The sequence below is a fragment of the Colletes gigas genome, unplaced genomic scaffold (genome assembly GCF_013123115.1).
Source record: "Colletes gigas isolate AHSC1104 unplaced genomic scaffold, ASM1312311v1 Colletes_gigas_Sc00010, whole genome shotgun sequence".
NCBI classification, from domain to species: domain Eukaryota; kingdom Metazoa; phylum Arthropoda; class Insecta; order Hymenoptera; family Colletidae; genus Colletes; species Colletes gigas.
Window position 1 is genome coordinate 6,610,670 of NW_025106639.1, and position 15,864 is coordinate 6,626,533.

Sequence of the window (15,864 nt, forward strand, 5' to 3'; positions counted from 1 at the left end):
CGATGAAATCAGTATTAGATCAATTAAAGGAACATTTTATGGGAAACCAGCTATGTTTATAAACTCGACTTCAAAATTAAATCACTATCGAATTAATTAACGATAATTATTCCTCCATTGCGCAATAGAGCATTTAAATAACATTAAGAGCGTTCTGTAATTTAACTTAATCATTGTACGAAATAGGGTGTAACTTTTTTCTTGATAGTATGTCCGTTAAACAAGCTATAACATTCTATAAGATTTGTGATAAAAAAAAAAACTACTGTATTATTCTATTAACGATTCTTATTCTGACATAGCGCCATCATAGCCACTGTTCTTCTCTAAGATTTTAGCGAGTTGTCGAACATACTAATCGCATTGACCGAATTATTACAAATATACGCATACATTCTAACGAGAAGAAAAACAAAATTTTTCTTTGAATTTCAGTCTGTGAGATATTAAACATGGATTCTTCGTTTTCTAGGATGAATAGAGGAAATTCGGATTGATCTGAATACGAATTTATCATTGTCGCGGGTGTAACAAAATCGTAGCACATCATTTCAATGTAATTTATATATGTAATTTTTGCTAGAAAAATCAATAAGAAACATCAATGCATTATTAACTGTAACAAAATGTTCTCGCCAAAATTTTAGCGATGATTTAAATGTATATTAAATTTATATTTTTGGAGCGGGAGGGTGGGGCAAAGATTAGAAGATTATTGTGTTGAAAGTGGAACTGATGTGCGATTGCGACTTATTGAAACGAATTTAAGTGCTGGTCTATGATGCTAGGCTCAGCACACTTACAAATATGTTTGCGGGAAGAATGCTAAAGATTTTTAACGATTATAGATCAAAATGTGTTTTCAACGTTAACAAATTTTTACGTTTTTCCATGTATATGAACATACTACGCGTGCATTGCACATATTACGTATGTATCATATATGGTACGTATCTTACAACATACGTTAATGCGTGCACATACACACAGAATCATCGCGTCAGAGTGGAATTTTTATTTTTGCTTAGCCTGATGGTATTCTTACTTTCATTTGCCAGGCAGCTTTCCTCTCACTGCCATTATAAAAAATTGTTAGTTTCCTCATTAACTTTAATGCTCGTCGTTCTTAAATCAATAAATACAAAAGTTCATGGATACAAAGTGCAATGTTATAATAGCTACTATAAGTGAAACATGCGTACATGACGAAAAATAATTATTAATTGAGAATTAAGTATTAAGACTTTAATAAAGTCTTTGAATCTAATTTAAAAATCGTACAGTTTTAACGTACGCTGTAATTGTATTATCATTATTATAATTGTACTATCTTTGTTGATCAAAAAAAACAAAAGTGTATATTATCATTATTATTTTCTACGATTTAAGGTATAATAATAAATGAATTGCATAACCCAGTCATATCTATGGACTTATTGCTTCTCATTTGATATGTAAAGGGTAATGCATTAAAACTTTATTACGTGCGTAAATAATTCCAGCGATAAGTTATTTTGTTATTTTCTGTAACGAGACTATCATGCTATACAGGAAGTTTGAAATTTTTGCCGCGAAATTACAAAATTTCTGAAACAAGTATAATGATTTTTGATTTACATATTTGATTATTACGATAATTCCGAACGATTTATACATATCAAATTGTATGATTCTAAATTTGCTTCCAATTTAATAGTACGATCACATTCGAGGATGTTTCATCTCTGATACGATCTTCTTAAATTTAATATTTACATTATTATTTTTGTTTCATCCTTGCTCCAGTAACTTGATTTTATATTCGTCAGAGAACGAAAAATATTGAGGCCACCTATCGTTAATATGTACAAAATAATGTTGGTTCCTTAAGACAGGCAACTAGCTGTATATGAAGTACATGTTTTAAGAACCCTTGACCATTTTTTAACTATTAAAAGAAAGAAATTCGCAGCAACCTCCTCGTGGTGAGACCTGGTAATCGGTGTTACCTTTGAAGAAGAACTTCTTCATTATCGGTAACACCGAGCTAATGGCTGCGAATTTAAAACAATATAAATTTTGATTTTTAATCGAAATCAAAATGAAATGTCTAATACTTTTTTCTAGGTATACATTAGCTCGACTTCTAGAAAAAATTTCAATGAGATAAGTTTTACTATTGTAAAAGTTACGATCGTTTGAAAATTGACAATTTTTCTGAGCATTTTGTCACTTTACGACGTTAAGGAACAACTTTTCGAATATTCTTAGAATTTCTACATATTGTTCACAAAAATACGCGTTGTTTGCAATTTAAAACATTAAAATCCTCCAATCCGTTCAGAAGTTATAATGTTTTAAAGATACAGAAATGTTCGTTTGAAATTTCATGCGTATGTTTAAAAACATTAGAACTTCCGAACGGATTGGAGGATCTTAGTGCATCGAAATCGACAATAGTAACGACGAATTTCCTTAGCATTTAACGGAGCGATGGGAAGTTCGTCGTTACTAGTGACGCCGTCGATTTACTCAATTATGCCAAATCTGGCCACACTGCTTGTGAATCGAAATTAGATCGAAGATAACGAACTATACATCAATTTTATAATTAAGTGGTTAAAAAATAAAAAGACAAAATAAAACTTTCGGTATAAACCATTGTTGCTTTAATTTATGGTGCGTTTATGGTGTGAAATTTTAATTAATAATCGTTAGCGTCAAACCAGCGTACTTGAAAATGTTAACCTAAATCGATGACAGATATAAATGAACGTAAAAGTTTAATAATGCGTTCAATTACGAAAAATAAATGGATACGAGGATGAAATCTTATAAATCACTGCCGCCGTTAGTTGAGGGCAAAATTCATGGTTATTTAAAGCTTGTCATAGATGAGGTGATTTGGTCAGAAAGAAATCTAGGAGAAATTAAAATACTTGCATCTTGGTGGGGTGAGATTGATAGTGCTCAATTTAGGTAAAGTATTTGTGACTTTTTAAAGAATTTCTTTTAATTTTTAACATTAACCAAAGGATAATATAATTTATAATCAATTTTGTGCTGCGTTTTGTTTCGCGTTAAATATAAATGTATTTTTTTTTACTAAATTTTTTTATATTATTAATTCAACAATTTGGATTTTTTCTGTATTTATACATTTCGAACAGTATTTTACATTATAAGTTTTATAATGTACATACTTTTTTCAGACCAATAGACATTACAAAAAATATTACAAGATCGGAGCAGGAAACGACTAAAATTTATGTTATTCGTACAAATATAAATCTCTTTGAAGAATATGTTAAAAATTGTGAATGTTTAGAATTAGTGATTGTTTCTGAAGAAACTAATATAATTATAGGTGTATCTAAAATCACAGAGTTATTAGAAATCTTTACATTGAAACCATGCTTTAAATATGTTCCAATGATAAATGATTCGGGAAATAAAATAGGAGAATTACATGTTTCTATGAAGTTGGAGCATGTTATAAAATCTCCAAATATGCAATTAAAGCCACATAAGTACGAAAACAAGCAAGGTATTGATAGTATCGTGCTTTCGGCTGTCAATAGCTTTGAATGCCCAAAAGATATAATAGATGATACATACAATGCGTGTAGAAAATTAAAACCCAAAGAAAGTGAAATTTATAAATCTATTTTGAAGTCAAGAAGAATGGAATATCAAGAACCTTTGAAGAAATGTAATAATGAACTGACGGACAAACTTGTCGCGCAAGTTGTTGCAAGAGCACAAAAACTCAGAGGAGATATATTGAGGGAAACACATAATGAAGATGTTCTAACTTCTAGTGATAATTCGTTAAGCGACACTTTGCAATTTCATATTGCTAATGAAGATGAAATAAAATTATGCAAATACTTTTTGGGTAAAGATATAAATCATTGCGACGAGCAGAAAGCATTATGTACTTCAAGATCAACATCTCCAACTCCAAGTTTGATGCATATTGCATCTAATATTATTAAAGGCTGTAGAAACGATAATGAGAAGATTAGACCAAGTAGTACATCTTTTATACAAGAAAATTCTTCAATGGAAGAAATATTATCAGAAGAAAAACTTGATAACAGATCAAAAGGTTTATAAATTATTTAAGTAAAAATTAATAACGTTTGACTATATGAATTAAAGTTACAATATAATATATTCCAGAAACTCTACTGTTGAATCATGTAGATTGTATTAGAATTTTTGTGGAATCATTTACTTTAAGTCCTGCTGGTTATAGACGTGTTAAATCTTCGTCTTTATCACGTATGTACGTTTTTCAAATTTAAAGTCTTACAAGAGAAATTATTATTTAAGAATTTGTTAAGGAGTACATTAAGCGTGCGCATTTGTTTTACTTGTTAAAACAGTTGCATTCTCTTTTAGATAATGATAATACTTTCTTGTCTGCAACATATTTTGTTCAGTACGATATGACATTTGATTATAGTAAAGAAATAGGAAAAAAGTCAGTGAAAAAAAACAAACCCATAAGAATATGTTCTAAGACAGAAACAAACCAAGGTATTTCCATTGTAGTGTTTACCATTATGATGTTTATAATATACGTATTGAATATTTTAATTAACTAAAATACATATTTTTGTAGTAATTTATTTTAATCACGGTGGTATATATGGAATATCGAAACTGAAACCAAACACAGAATATTTTATAAAATATAAAATATTCATTCGGCATTTTAATAAGAAATCGTTAACCGAACTAGGCACTGGTACTATGCACATAAACGATATCATAAAAAGTGAAAATTGGAATATCGCACAACGTTTAACTATTCTCAATAAAGGAATAAAAGTTGGCGAGTTAAGTGTAATTGCAGAATTAGGTTCAGATTCTATACACTTTGGGAAGCAGTATATTGGTAGGCATACTTTGATCATAGGAGAAAAAATATTGTGTATCAAATTTTTTAACATAGAATGCTTTTTTATAGATGGTATAATGTCTTCCAAAGAAAATATTCCTATTCTGGAGACACAACGACTGTTAAACCAAGAGAGAAGTAATAAAAGAAGTAAAAGTGCAACAGAAGCTCAATCAAAAACAAGTAGCCAAGTGTCGTCGCTTTCTGCAAAAGAAATTGACTTTATAACTACTGACAGTCACTTACCTGCTGCAAAAGATATATCGTGGCACAAAATAAAAAATATGGACAGTAAGAGAGTCGATGTAAAAGATCAGGAAAATAATATTAAGGATATGGTACAAAAATATAATTTACAGTGTAAGTATTTTTTGATTGATTATTGCTATTCAAAGAATGATCGTTCCACAGGTTTTACTTCAGGGTTTGATACATATAGCCGAAGGAAAAGAATTACCAGAATTAAATACGTATTTAATATGTAGAGCATTTTGGAAGGAAGATAAAAGTAGAAGTCAAATCTGCAATAACACAAAAAATCCGTTTTATCGATTCTGTCAAGTAATTATTTTATGTTTTATTTCGTTAGTTTATATATTGATATATTTAAATACTTACAGATATTTTTTGTGTTACAGTTAGTTCCTCTTATTCATGACAGTGATTTACTTGATCGTATTAAAGACAATTACATAATCATTGAAGTTTACTGTAGAAATAATAATATAGATAACCTATTAGGATTAACAAAATTGTATGTACACCAATTATATATTGCGTATAGGGATCCGCGTGTAATACCACATTTGTTACTGTCTAAGGTATACAATTTCCAATTAAGATAATTCTACCTTGATACATTTGTAAAATTGTTCATAATTCCTGTTTTAGTATCCTGTTGTCAGTGTAGATGGATGGGTACCAGTTGTTGATCCTATAACTGGTAATTCTTGTGGCCAATTACTTGCACTAGTAGCTCTTGGAACTGCAGAACAAATCGCATTGTTAGAAATCTCAAGAGGTTTAAGAAATATCAGTACACCTTCGCAAACAATAAGTTGTTCAGAACATTTTTCTGGGTGTATAGAACACCCACAAAATACACAACAGTCCGTAAAATGCAGCACATACGAATTGCAATCAAATATGGAATCATTTTCACAAGATAATGCTCAATTTTATATTACTGATACAGCTGAACGAGAAATGCGCTTTGTAAATTCAAAAACGCAAGAGTGCCAGACAGACATCTCAACTGTTGACGAATTCAAATTTAATAAAGAATCGCAGGAAGAGAGTTCAAATTCAGAACATTCAGTTTTACATACTTTGGTTGGTCGTTTAACGCAAGTTTTAAATGTCAACAAAGTAAACGTAGATCAAATGGCAAAAACTGAAATAAGTTCAGAAGAGAGGAAACAAGTAGATGTAGAAGAACAAATGTGTATAAATGAACTGAACTTTAACAATAGCTCGGACGATAGCGACAGTAGTAGCGTTAGAAACAATTTTCATTTACCCACGGAAACATATAGAAGCGTTGGCGTCGGTGCTGAATATGACGAAGGAATAAATCAACAATCAAACACTGGTTACGATAATACAGTATTTGATTTGCCAACTGTAATTCACACGGAAAAAGAGTCAACTGATTCCGCGTGTAACGAAACAATGTTTCGGGCTGTTGTAGAAATTGAATGTGCAATGCATTTACCAAAAATTGAGAAAGCTAATGAAACCATTGAGCCTAGTACATATGTATCTTTTCAGGCCAATAAATGTGATCCTTCAAAACATTTAAATTCGTACATGATTACCAATGTTTTCCCAAATAGTTGCAATCCTAAATGGAACTGGAAATATGATGCAAAACTGCCAACAGAATTACTTTTACACGTATGTTCTTTTTTAGATGTACACGTATAATTTGTTTCTTTTTATCGCATAATAGGATGAAAAGAGATTGATTTTAAAAATTTGGCGTATATTCGATATAAATACCAGTACACAAATAAACTTAGAGAAAGATATTGTTATTGGATTTTCTGCTATTGATCTTTCTGTCTTAATTAATGGTTTTCCTATACTATCTGGGTGGTTCCATATAATGGACTTCACTGGAAAGTGCAATGGACAGATTAAAGTATTATTTAAATTTAATTTACATAAGTTATCATATTTGTTTGTGCGTATTATACTATCTATATTTCAGGTATGTATAACACCACTGGATAATTTATCATTGTTTGGAAAACCAGCATCATCGTTGAGTACAACGCGAATACCACCATGTAACGCATCGCAGTTAAATTGGTTTCCATCATATGTTTATGAGATGCACTCTGACGATATAGAAAAAACTAATGTCAATTATACTTTATCAACTCCTACTCAAGAAGAAGATAAATCAGTGCATAGTGAAAATCAGTTTACTGATTCTGTGACTCACGTTGGTTTTGAAGATATGTCTATGTCATTCTTATCCTTATCCTTGAAGTAAGAAAATTTAATTTAATATCTCTATTTGAAAATATGTCTTTTCTAATTATGATCACATTTCTTATTTCTCTTGTAGGAAAAAATTAACCGAACTAGATGAAATTACGAAACGTCTAGAATCGCGATTACGCGATGTCACAAATACAGCTTTCGAAGATGACTTTGAAAATGAGTTTGATTTAAATGAGCCAAATAGTGATAATGAAATGTGTCAAGTACTTAGGTCAGATAAGAAATTATTACATAACCCAGATATTATAGGAAATGAAAATGAAATTGTTGCAAGTGGAAACGAAACACGGGATCGTTCACCTGAACCCTACATTAGTCATAACACGGCTATTAATTATGAGCAAATTAAACCCGATGCCTTTAAAATGTCCAGCTCTTATACTAAACAAAACTTATCAAACGATAATTATCAAATACCACATCGAAATGAACATTTATTACAAAACATTAAGACATTAGGCAGTAGTTTTGCCGATTATCCAGAACGAGGAACAAAAACTCATATAAATTATTTACTTGATAAATTGTCATTACAATTTTCTCCGCAATCTGGTTCGACTACAACTATACCAATAAGGACAAATAATATTGGTGTATTAACAAATTTATCACAAAACAATGATCTACAAAGTAATAATAAATATAGTCAAGAACTCAAAGTATCTACTGTCCCCACACAAACGGATAATGTAGATGATGATGATCCGTGCGTAAATAGAAATTTGCCCGACGTATCTGCACAATTGCAAGTTACTAATAAAATGTCCACAGTAATCCGTGAAGAACTAGTTGCCGAGGAAAATAATGATATATCAAAATGTGACGAATTAACAACTTATCTGGTAGCATCGAACATTCGTCATATGGATTTAAACAACATTTTTAGTCCACTTTTATATCAGCATTTAGTACCAGATCTACATTATTCAAATACATCACCAGAGGAAGAAGCAATCGAACAATTAGATAATCGTTACACTAAAGCTTTTAGTACATCAATAGGTAATAGACTCAATAAGGTACAGAACTTAATGGAAATTGATGCCAGATCTCCAGAAAATGTTGAACAGTTTAGAATGACACCATCTGGGCTGTCAGAAAATATTGACGATAATATTGATTTAACTGTTTTACATAAATCTAGTTACAATGATTTATTATCAAGTAATAGTACAGAATCAACTGCAACTATATCGCTTGGGAAGAGTTCTATGAAACCGATCGATACAGACATAACTGAAAATAGCTATTCCACTTCCTCTGAAACATCTGTTCTTGTATTATCGAGACAAGCCCCTGATGGTGGTAACCCAATAGAAGATATCACAAAACCGCCAACTGCACAGCAAAATGATGAAGCACAAAATTCATCATCAAGTAGTTCTAACTGATATGCAATGATATTATTAAATCAATAATTAATATTACGTAATATACTCATAACCATATTACTTAACTATAATAGCAATGGTTTTCTGATTACGCGCAGTATGTATAAAAACACAATCCTGTGAATTTTTGACTATATTTCTTTAAGCAGACATAAGTACAAGTGAATTGTTTCTTGAATTTTACCTAAATTATCATTTTATACTAGACATATGATTTACAATCGAACCAGTTAATATTTTATACCATTTATCGATACTTTTTATTTACGTCATACAAAATACACGCGCGCGCATATTAATATAAAGGTAATACCTTAATGTCAATTGGTAGTATGCGTTTTGTGTGGACTGATTACCATGTATACGTAATAATAATATCAGTGCAGAAGTATATATTAAATAGAATTTACTACTGATATTAAACTTAAGCAATTATATTATTTAACGTATTTGTTACACACATACATACACCCATACATACGCGCGCGCGCGCACACACATAATCTCACTATTTTTTATATAATGTTTGTATATATCATATTTAAACAAGCATAGATTTATTGTAATGAATTGTATAAATGTTGATTGAAATTGAAACAAGAGAGATCAATATAAGGAATTTAGTATTTGCATTACAATATAGTGAATAATAAATATTGGAATTAAATTTTGTTTTAATAGAAATTATATGGTATGAATCAATAGTATTTACCCTTTTAAGTAAGCAGAAAGGTAAGCTTCTCTTCGTATCCATTGTGCAATTATCTTAGGAGGCATTAACCATATTTTTGCAGTAGTTGCTTCATGTCGATGTATAATTGAACAATCACGTATTTTCTAAAATATTATACATAAAATACATATGTACGCATGTATATTTACGTAGTAATCATAATTCATTGTAATGGATATAGAATCTTACACGGAACAATTTTAATTCTGTTTTTTTATATTGCGTTTGTTTTTCATATGCTGTATTCATGCATAGTCGACATAAAAATATTTCATTCTCTAAATGCCAATAATCGTCATTTAATCGTTTACCACATATATGACAAACATCCATATTTTGACTACAACATTTCAGATCCACGCCAAGTTTCATTTTTACCCTACCACCGAAACTGTGCTCGAATGCAATTCCTTCTATTTTAGTACTAACATACATTCCTGGACTATATTATATTTAATATTAATTTACTCTGTCCAAGCAATTGTTCTAACTATTCTGAAAGTCTTCTTATTATACCCTGGATTTGTATTTGTAACAAATGTCTGCCTTTTGCTGTTGGAATCAAATGGATACTTTGATTTGTACACTTGTTTGGGGAATGTAGAAATATTGTAATCTAATGGTGATGGATAATCATTTTTTAACAGAATTTTTTTGCCAAATCTGGCAATACCGCTGTAACCTTTTGTACTAATACTATGAGAGCAAGGCTGAAAGCAAATATATTATTGAAATCTATGTCGTATTTATTTTAAGGTACTTTTAATGTAAACAATAACTTATACCTTTCTTGTAACTGCTTTAAATGATTGTAAAGTATTGTATGAGTTTGGTGATACATTTGGATGATCTTCTAATGTGTAATATTTCATAAATGGACTCATACCCTTTCTGGAAGTATCACGAGAACATCCAGATCCAAAACATATTTTTTCCTGTTCTTGCTTTTGTATTACATACTTGAATTCTGATCATAAATAAAAATAATTCTTATATAAATTTACATTTAAAAGTAATTACAAAAATAATAAATTGCGATATTGTATTGTCATAGTATTAAACACAACATATTCTTTATTTAATATTTATAGCTTTCTTTCCTATAAAATCAAGTGATACCTTCCATTTTTGTTTAAATTTAAATTCTTTAAACTTCGTTCGAATTACTTATTTTTATTAATAGAATTCTTATTAATAAACGTTTTCATATATTTTGTAAATCCATATACATGCTGTTTGAAATGTTACTTGATCAAATTATTTCATAGATAACTTCAAATTAAATGTATAACGTCGTACTTCATATAACAATAATGAACTATAAATAATCATGTTTGTAACATATATTAACTATCAGCCAATCGCTACATTACAATTCGCCCGTGACATTTAAATAAAGATCTTTAAAATTAAATATATTTAAAATTTGTGAAATAATATATTTTAATCAATATGTTATAATATAATGTGATATAGTTATGTTCGTGATTATTTGCTCATACCGATTAAAATCTCGCGGGTTTCAGCGCCCTCATAACTACGCATGCTTGTATTGTATTCTAGAAATATAAGTTACGCTGTTGTAGTCAAATTCACAACTCTCGTGAGAAATATTATTATTTTTTACTGTATGGGTGTATACTATAAATTTTAGATTTGAATATGCGAATACAGAATATAATTAGAGTTTAACGACACGATCGTAGAGGAAAGACAGAAGAAAGAATGCTTTTAACAACAGGAAACTCGTTGGAAGTTGAGTCGAACAACAGAGTGCGGTAGTCTCAGCAGGTCGATGGTACTGTTCGTACCGACGCGACGGTCCGTTCGTAGCCGTCTTTGCTTCGTGATGCGTCCACCGATGTGTGTTTCTGCACATGGCCGTGCCGCCCAACGGGCTTCTGCATTGTTCCACAGTTTTTCGCACTTTGTCACCGGTAAATGAACCTATTATAGTTAGATTTCCCACTCCCACGATTAAAAACACGCGCTATGCATCTTGAACAATACGAGAAACATATTTTGTGTCGATAACCATAATTAATGAATCAAAAAGTGAATCACGAGCAATATCGCATCAGTGTTTCGTTCGTAACGTAGACTTAGGATCTCTTCCACATTTTTAGGAATATTGTTGTTTATCAAACATTGTTAATTTCTACACAATTTTCTCTTATGAAATATTCTAAATTAATGTATATTTCTTAAAAGTCATTATATTGTAATGTAGTATTCAAGGACGCACAGTGACAAACTGTAATTTCTATGTAGTACTCTGTTTCGCCTAAAATTGTATAATTTGAAAATTTTTCATAGTTTATATGGATAGTTTTTTTATAAAGACGTCGAAGTGATGATTGTAACGAATTTTAACTTTCGATTAGTTGAAAATTTTGCTGAGTGGTATATTTTTTCAGAAATTTGTAACTTTTCTTGAGCGAAATCATGTTTGGTGATGAATCTTTTTACAGACAGTAATAAATTCTAAATGATAATTGTTTAGAATACCTTCTTCGATTGTAAAAATTTTTACTAAACAATGTAATATAGATAAATATATTATTTATTATTTTTGGCAGTACTTATCTTTTGGAAGTCATAGTATGAATAATCTTCTGGGAGTTGTTTTATAATACTGTACAATTATTTAGCAAGAATTCAGTTTACTTAACAATCCATAGAAAAAAGAAATTTTTAACAAAATAATTTTATTTACATTTAGATTTATATGTTTATTTATGTAAAATATTTGCGGACTTAATGATTCTTAAAATATATTCTGATAATATTTATACAGAAATATAAATGTTGTACTTACCTTGTGATATATTTTTTTTTAGGGTTGTATCTATTATTTTTAGAAGAATTGTACAATACATTATATCCACCATGACCACATCATCGGAAGATGTTCTAATGCAAGTAGGACAAGTCCGTTATAAAAAAGGAGATGGCACTTTATATGTCATGAACGAACGAATAGCTTGGATGCTTGATAATAGAGATACTGTATCTGTCAGTCACAAATATGCAGACATTAAATGTAAGAACATCCGTGTAATGACCAAAGTAATGTTTAATAAAAGAAATATCAAAGAAAAATCATATTGCTTTAAACTCACTACATTTTTTTTTTTATGTAATATATATTGTTTGAATTATATATATACTCTGACCTTATATCGTTTACCTGTATTAAACAAAATACATACATATTATTTGGTTTATAATTTTAACTTTTACTTGAACTAATATAATTGATAAAATAACAAAAATGACAATTATGTGTATAAATATTAATTATTCCTTTATACTTTAATGTATATATTATAGTAATTTTCTTTTTAGTGCAAAAGATATCACCAGAGGGAAAGTCAAAAATACAGCTGCAAGTTGTGTTGCACGATGGTTCATCGTCTACATTTCACTTTGTGAACAGAAATGGACAAGAGGCACAAATTAAGGATCGTGATGATGTAAAAGAATTACTTCAACAATTATTACCAAAATTTAAGAGGAAAGTAAACAAAGAATTAGAAGAGAAAAATAGGTGAGATTTTGATATCGCAATAAGTTTTCATTGTGTTCATAGATTACAATAAGCATTATTTATCAGAATGCTCCAGGAAAATCCAGTACTGCTTCAATTATACAGAGATTTAGTTATTACACAAGTTATTTCGTCCGAAGAGTTCTGGTCGCAACATGCTGCAGAATATACTCAAGCTAAAAAGAGTCAGCGTCAAGAAATAGGTGTCAATAGTGCTTTTTTGGTAAGAGTTCTTTACTAGTCTAATATACATTACTATTCATATAAATTAATATTTGAGTATATTATTTCTAGGCTGACATAAAGCCACAAACTGATGGATGTAACGGATTGAAATATAATTTAACTATTGACATAATAGAATGTATATTTAAGACTTACCCAGCAGTAAAAAGAAAACATCAAGAAAATGTGCCTCATAAAATGTCTGAATCCGATTTTTGGACAAAGTTCTTCCAGTCACATTATTTTCATCGAGATCGTATCAATGCAGGGACCAAGGATCTTTTTACCGAATGTGCCAAAATAGATGATCAAGAATTGAAGAAAGATATTCAGTCTGGTATCAATGATCCATTGGTAGACATAACTTCCTTTGAGGATCAAACTTTAGATGAGAATTACGGAAATGGACCTAGCAAATCGGACAAAGTATCAGGAAATATTGTACATCAAAGTATGATAAAGAGATTTAATCAACACAGCATTATGGTTTTAAAAGCCAGCACTGCCAAACAATCTGCGCAACCACAATTAAATGGTTCAACTCCGTCAGCAAGTAAAATTACAACACTCTGTCATCAGTTGGATGAAGAACCAAAGACAAAAAAAGTAAATTTATAATGTTATGTGTGTATGTAAAATAGAGTATTTAGCAATAAAACTTATATATTTTTTCATTTTTAGCTTAGAATACAAGAAAAATTAATTTACGACGATCTTGATAGTAGCTGTGACACAAACACAAATAATAGCGCGCCGTTAAATTTGACGCATGTAGATAGATATTTACATGGTCCTGTACCAGGATATGGTAATACAGAGCCTTCATCTGAAGAGCTTCTTGTGACATTAAATCAATTAAAGAAAGAAGCAACTAGTTGGCTGTCAGGAAACAGTATACCGAGACAATTAGCAACGTCATTAGTTAGTCCAGCTGCAGCAGTTTCAGCTTTAGGAGAATTAACTCCAGGCGGCTCTTTAATGAAAGGTTTTAGAGAAGAAAGTCTTGGCCGTAAGCATGCTTTACTAAAGTTATAAGAGTAATGAAAATTTAAAACAAATATTTAATGTATGCAATATATATATTGTTTAAATTTCATCATAGAATTAATACCAAAGGATTTAGAAAAAGAGTTGCGGAACGTTTATGTGTGTATGTGTGAACTTCTAAGGCACTTTTGGCGCAGTTTTCCACCTACAACTCCACAGCTTGAAGAAAAAGCAATTAGAATGCACGAAGCCTTACACAGATTTCATTCTGCTAAACTTAAACCCTTTGAAGTAAGTTCTATTATGTAAATTCTACATTTATTTATTAATTCGTGTTAAACGTCTGAAGCTTTTCTTTTCTAGGATCGTGTTCAACGAGACTTTTCTGCGGTTAGTCAACATCTAACAAGTCATTTAAATCAATTACTAAACACAGCATATAGAAAGTTCGCAGTTTGGCAACAACGTAAAATGCAAATGAGGTAGCCGTTCAATCACATGTCGTACAAATAAAAAAAAAAACAACGTGAATAAAGCAGAGCAATATTGGCCATCTTATATATATTGCATTTTGTAATGTTACCGTAATTAGGGATTAATAAGGGTGTATTTCACAAAAAACCAAAGCTGAATCGTGTCATGCATCCTGTGCTGCCACATATTGTTTATTTATTCTTACATAATCATGTTTATTATTGTTTAAAAATTTTCATAGATGTGTTATTTCGATTCATTCGCAAGATATACTTCATTGATATTTTCGTAATTTAGATAATAGGATTATTTATTTACTTTTTCTAGATCATTATGTATCATGTTGCTTATCTTCTGTCGATTTATCAATTATATCATGTTAATGTTTCGAATAAATTTGAAGAATTTAAATTCATAGCTATAAAAAGAAATTCATTGCACGTGGAATAAAGTTAATATTTATAAGTTTTCTAAAGAAATAAAAAAAAAAAAAGCAAAAGAATTATGCGTGCGAAATGTTTAGGATTTGTAAAATGCAGCCACTTAGACAAATGTCTGTACAAAAACATTAAAATATTGTATGATATCGAAGTAACTGTGATACACCGTCGCTGTACCACTAAACTTATCAATAGATTTTACCGCTTTATTTAAATATTTTATACGTATAGCAATATTAGAATACTATACAATCTTTTGCTCGTAAAAACATAATCAAAAGTAGAAAAATATTTTGTCTAATACGCAAAATTATTAATTAAATTATGTAACGTGTATGAAACAAAACTCATTATTTTGCTATTCGGAAATTCGCATAAATCTTTCTTGCTAACACACGGTGTTATCAGTATACTTTTCAAGATATCTGCGATATAGTCAACTAAGTGTCTTAATTGTTGAATCCTATTTTTTTTTTATAATATTGGGTAAGGCAATTTGCAACATGAGATTTCATTAACTGCCTGCTCACTTTCCCTATAGTAGCAATAATTTGGCAGTTATTAAGATGGGTGATACCTATTTCAATCAGTAACGAAACGATCATACTCGCGAGTTACGCTACGATTATTATGATAACGATTATAAATATATTCTTACATTATCA

General features: G+C 30.0%; 3 protein-coding genes across 3 annotated transcripts; 2 read left to right on the forward strand and 1 right to left on the reverse strand.

The window, feature by feature from the left end:
* Window positions 1-2,527: 2,527 nt before the first annotated feature.
* LOC122397596 (C2 domain-containing protein 3) lies at window positions 2,528-9,331 on the forward strand. Its single transcript, XM_043396842.1, has 12 exons — window positions 2,528-2,958; window positions 3,192-4,090; window positions 4,165-4,266; window positions 4,387-4,524; window positions 4,610-4,885; window positions 4,958-5,226; window positions 5,300-5,449; window positions 5,527-5,709; window positions 5,780-6,784; window positions 6,840-7,031; window positions 7,101-7,384; window positions 7,464-9,331. Exons 1-12 carry the CDS (start codon window positions 2,792-2,794, stop codon window positions 8,788-8,790), a joined length of 4,992 nt encoding a protein of 1,663 aa, XP_043252777.1. The 5' UTR covers window positions 2,528-2,791; the 3' UTR covers window positions 8,791-9,331.
* A 167-nt stretch (window positions 9,332-9,498) lies between these two features.
* Window positions 9,499-10,649, reverse strand: LOC122397913. Its single transcript, XM_043397410.1, has 5 exons — window positions 10,643-10,649; window positions 10,309-10,490; window positions 10,040-10,233; window positions 9,713-9,965; window positions 9,499-9,627 (listed from the first exon to the last, which is right to left on the reverse strand). Exons 1-5 carry the CDS (start codon window positions 10,647-10,649, stop codon window positions 9,499-9,501), a joined length of 765 nt encoding a protein of 254 aa, XP_043253345.1.
* Window positions 10,650-11,323: 674 nt separating this feature from the next.
* On the forward strand, window positions 11,324-14,910 carry LOC122397772 (general transcription factor IIH subunit 1). Its single transcript, XM_043397163.1, has 8 exons — window positions 11,324-11,460; window positions 12,364-12,566; window positions 12,872-13,073; window positions 13,140-13,296; window positions 13,368-13,904; window positions 13,980-14,307; window positions 14,401-14,576; window positions 14,649-14,910. The coding sequence occupies exons 2-8, from the start codon at window positions 12,413-12,415 to the stop codon at window positions 14,769-14,771; spliced, it is 1,677 nt and encodes a 558-aa protein (XP_043253098.1). The 5' UTR covers window positions 11,324-11,460; window positions 12,364-12,412; the 3' UTR covers window positions 14,772-14,910.
* Window positions 14,911-15,864: the final 954 nt, after the last annotated feature.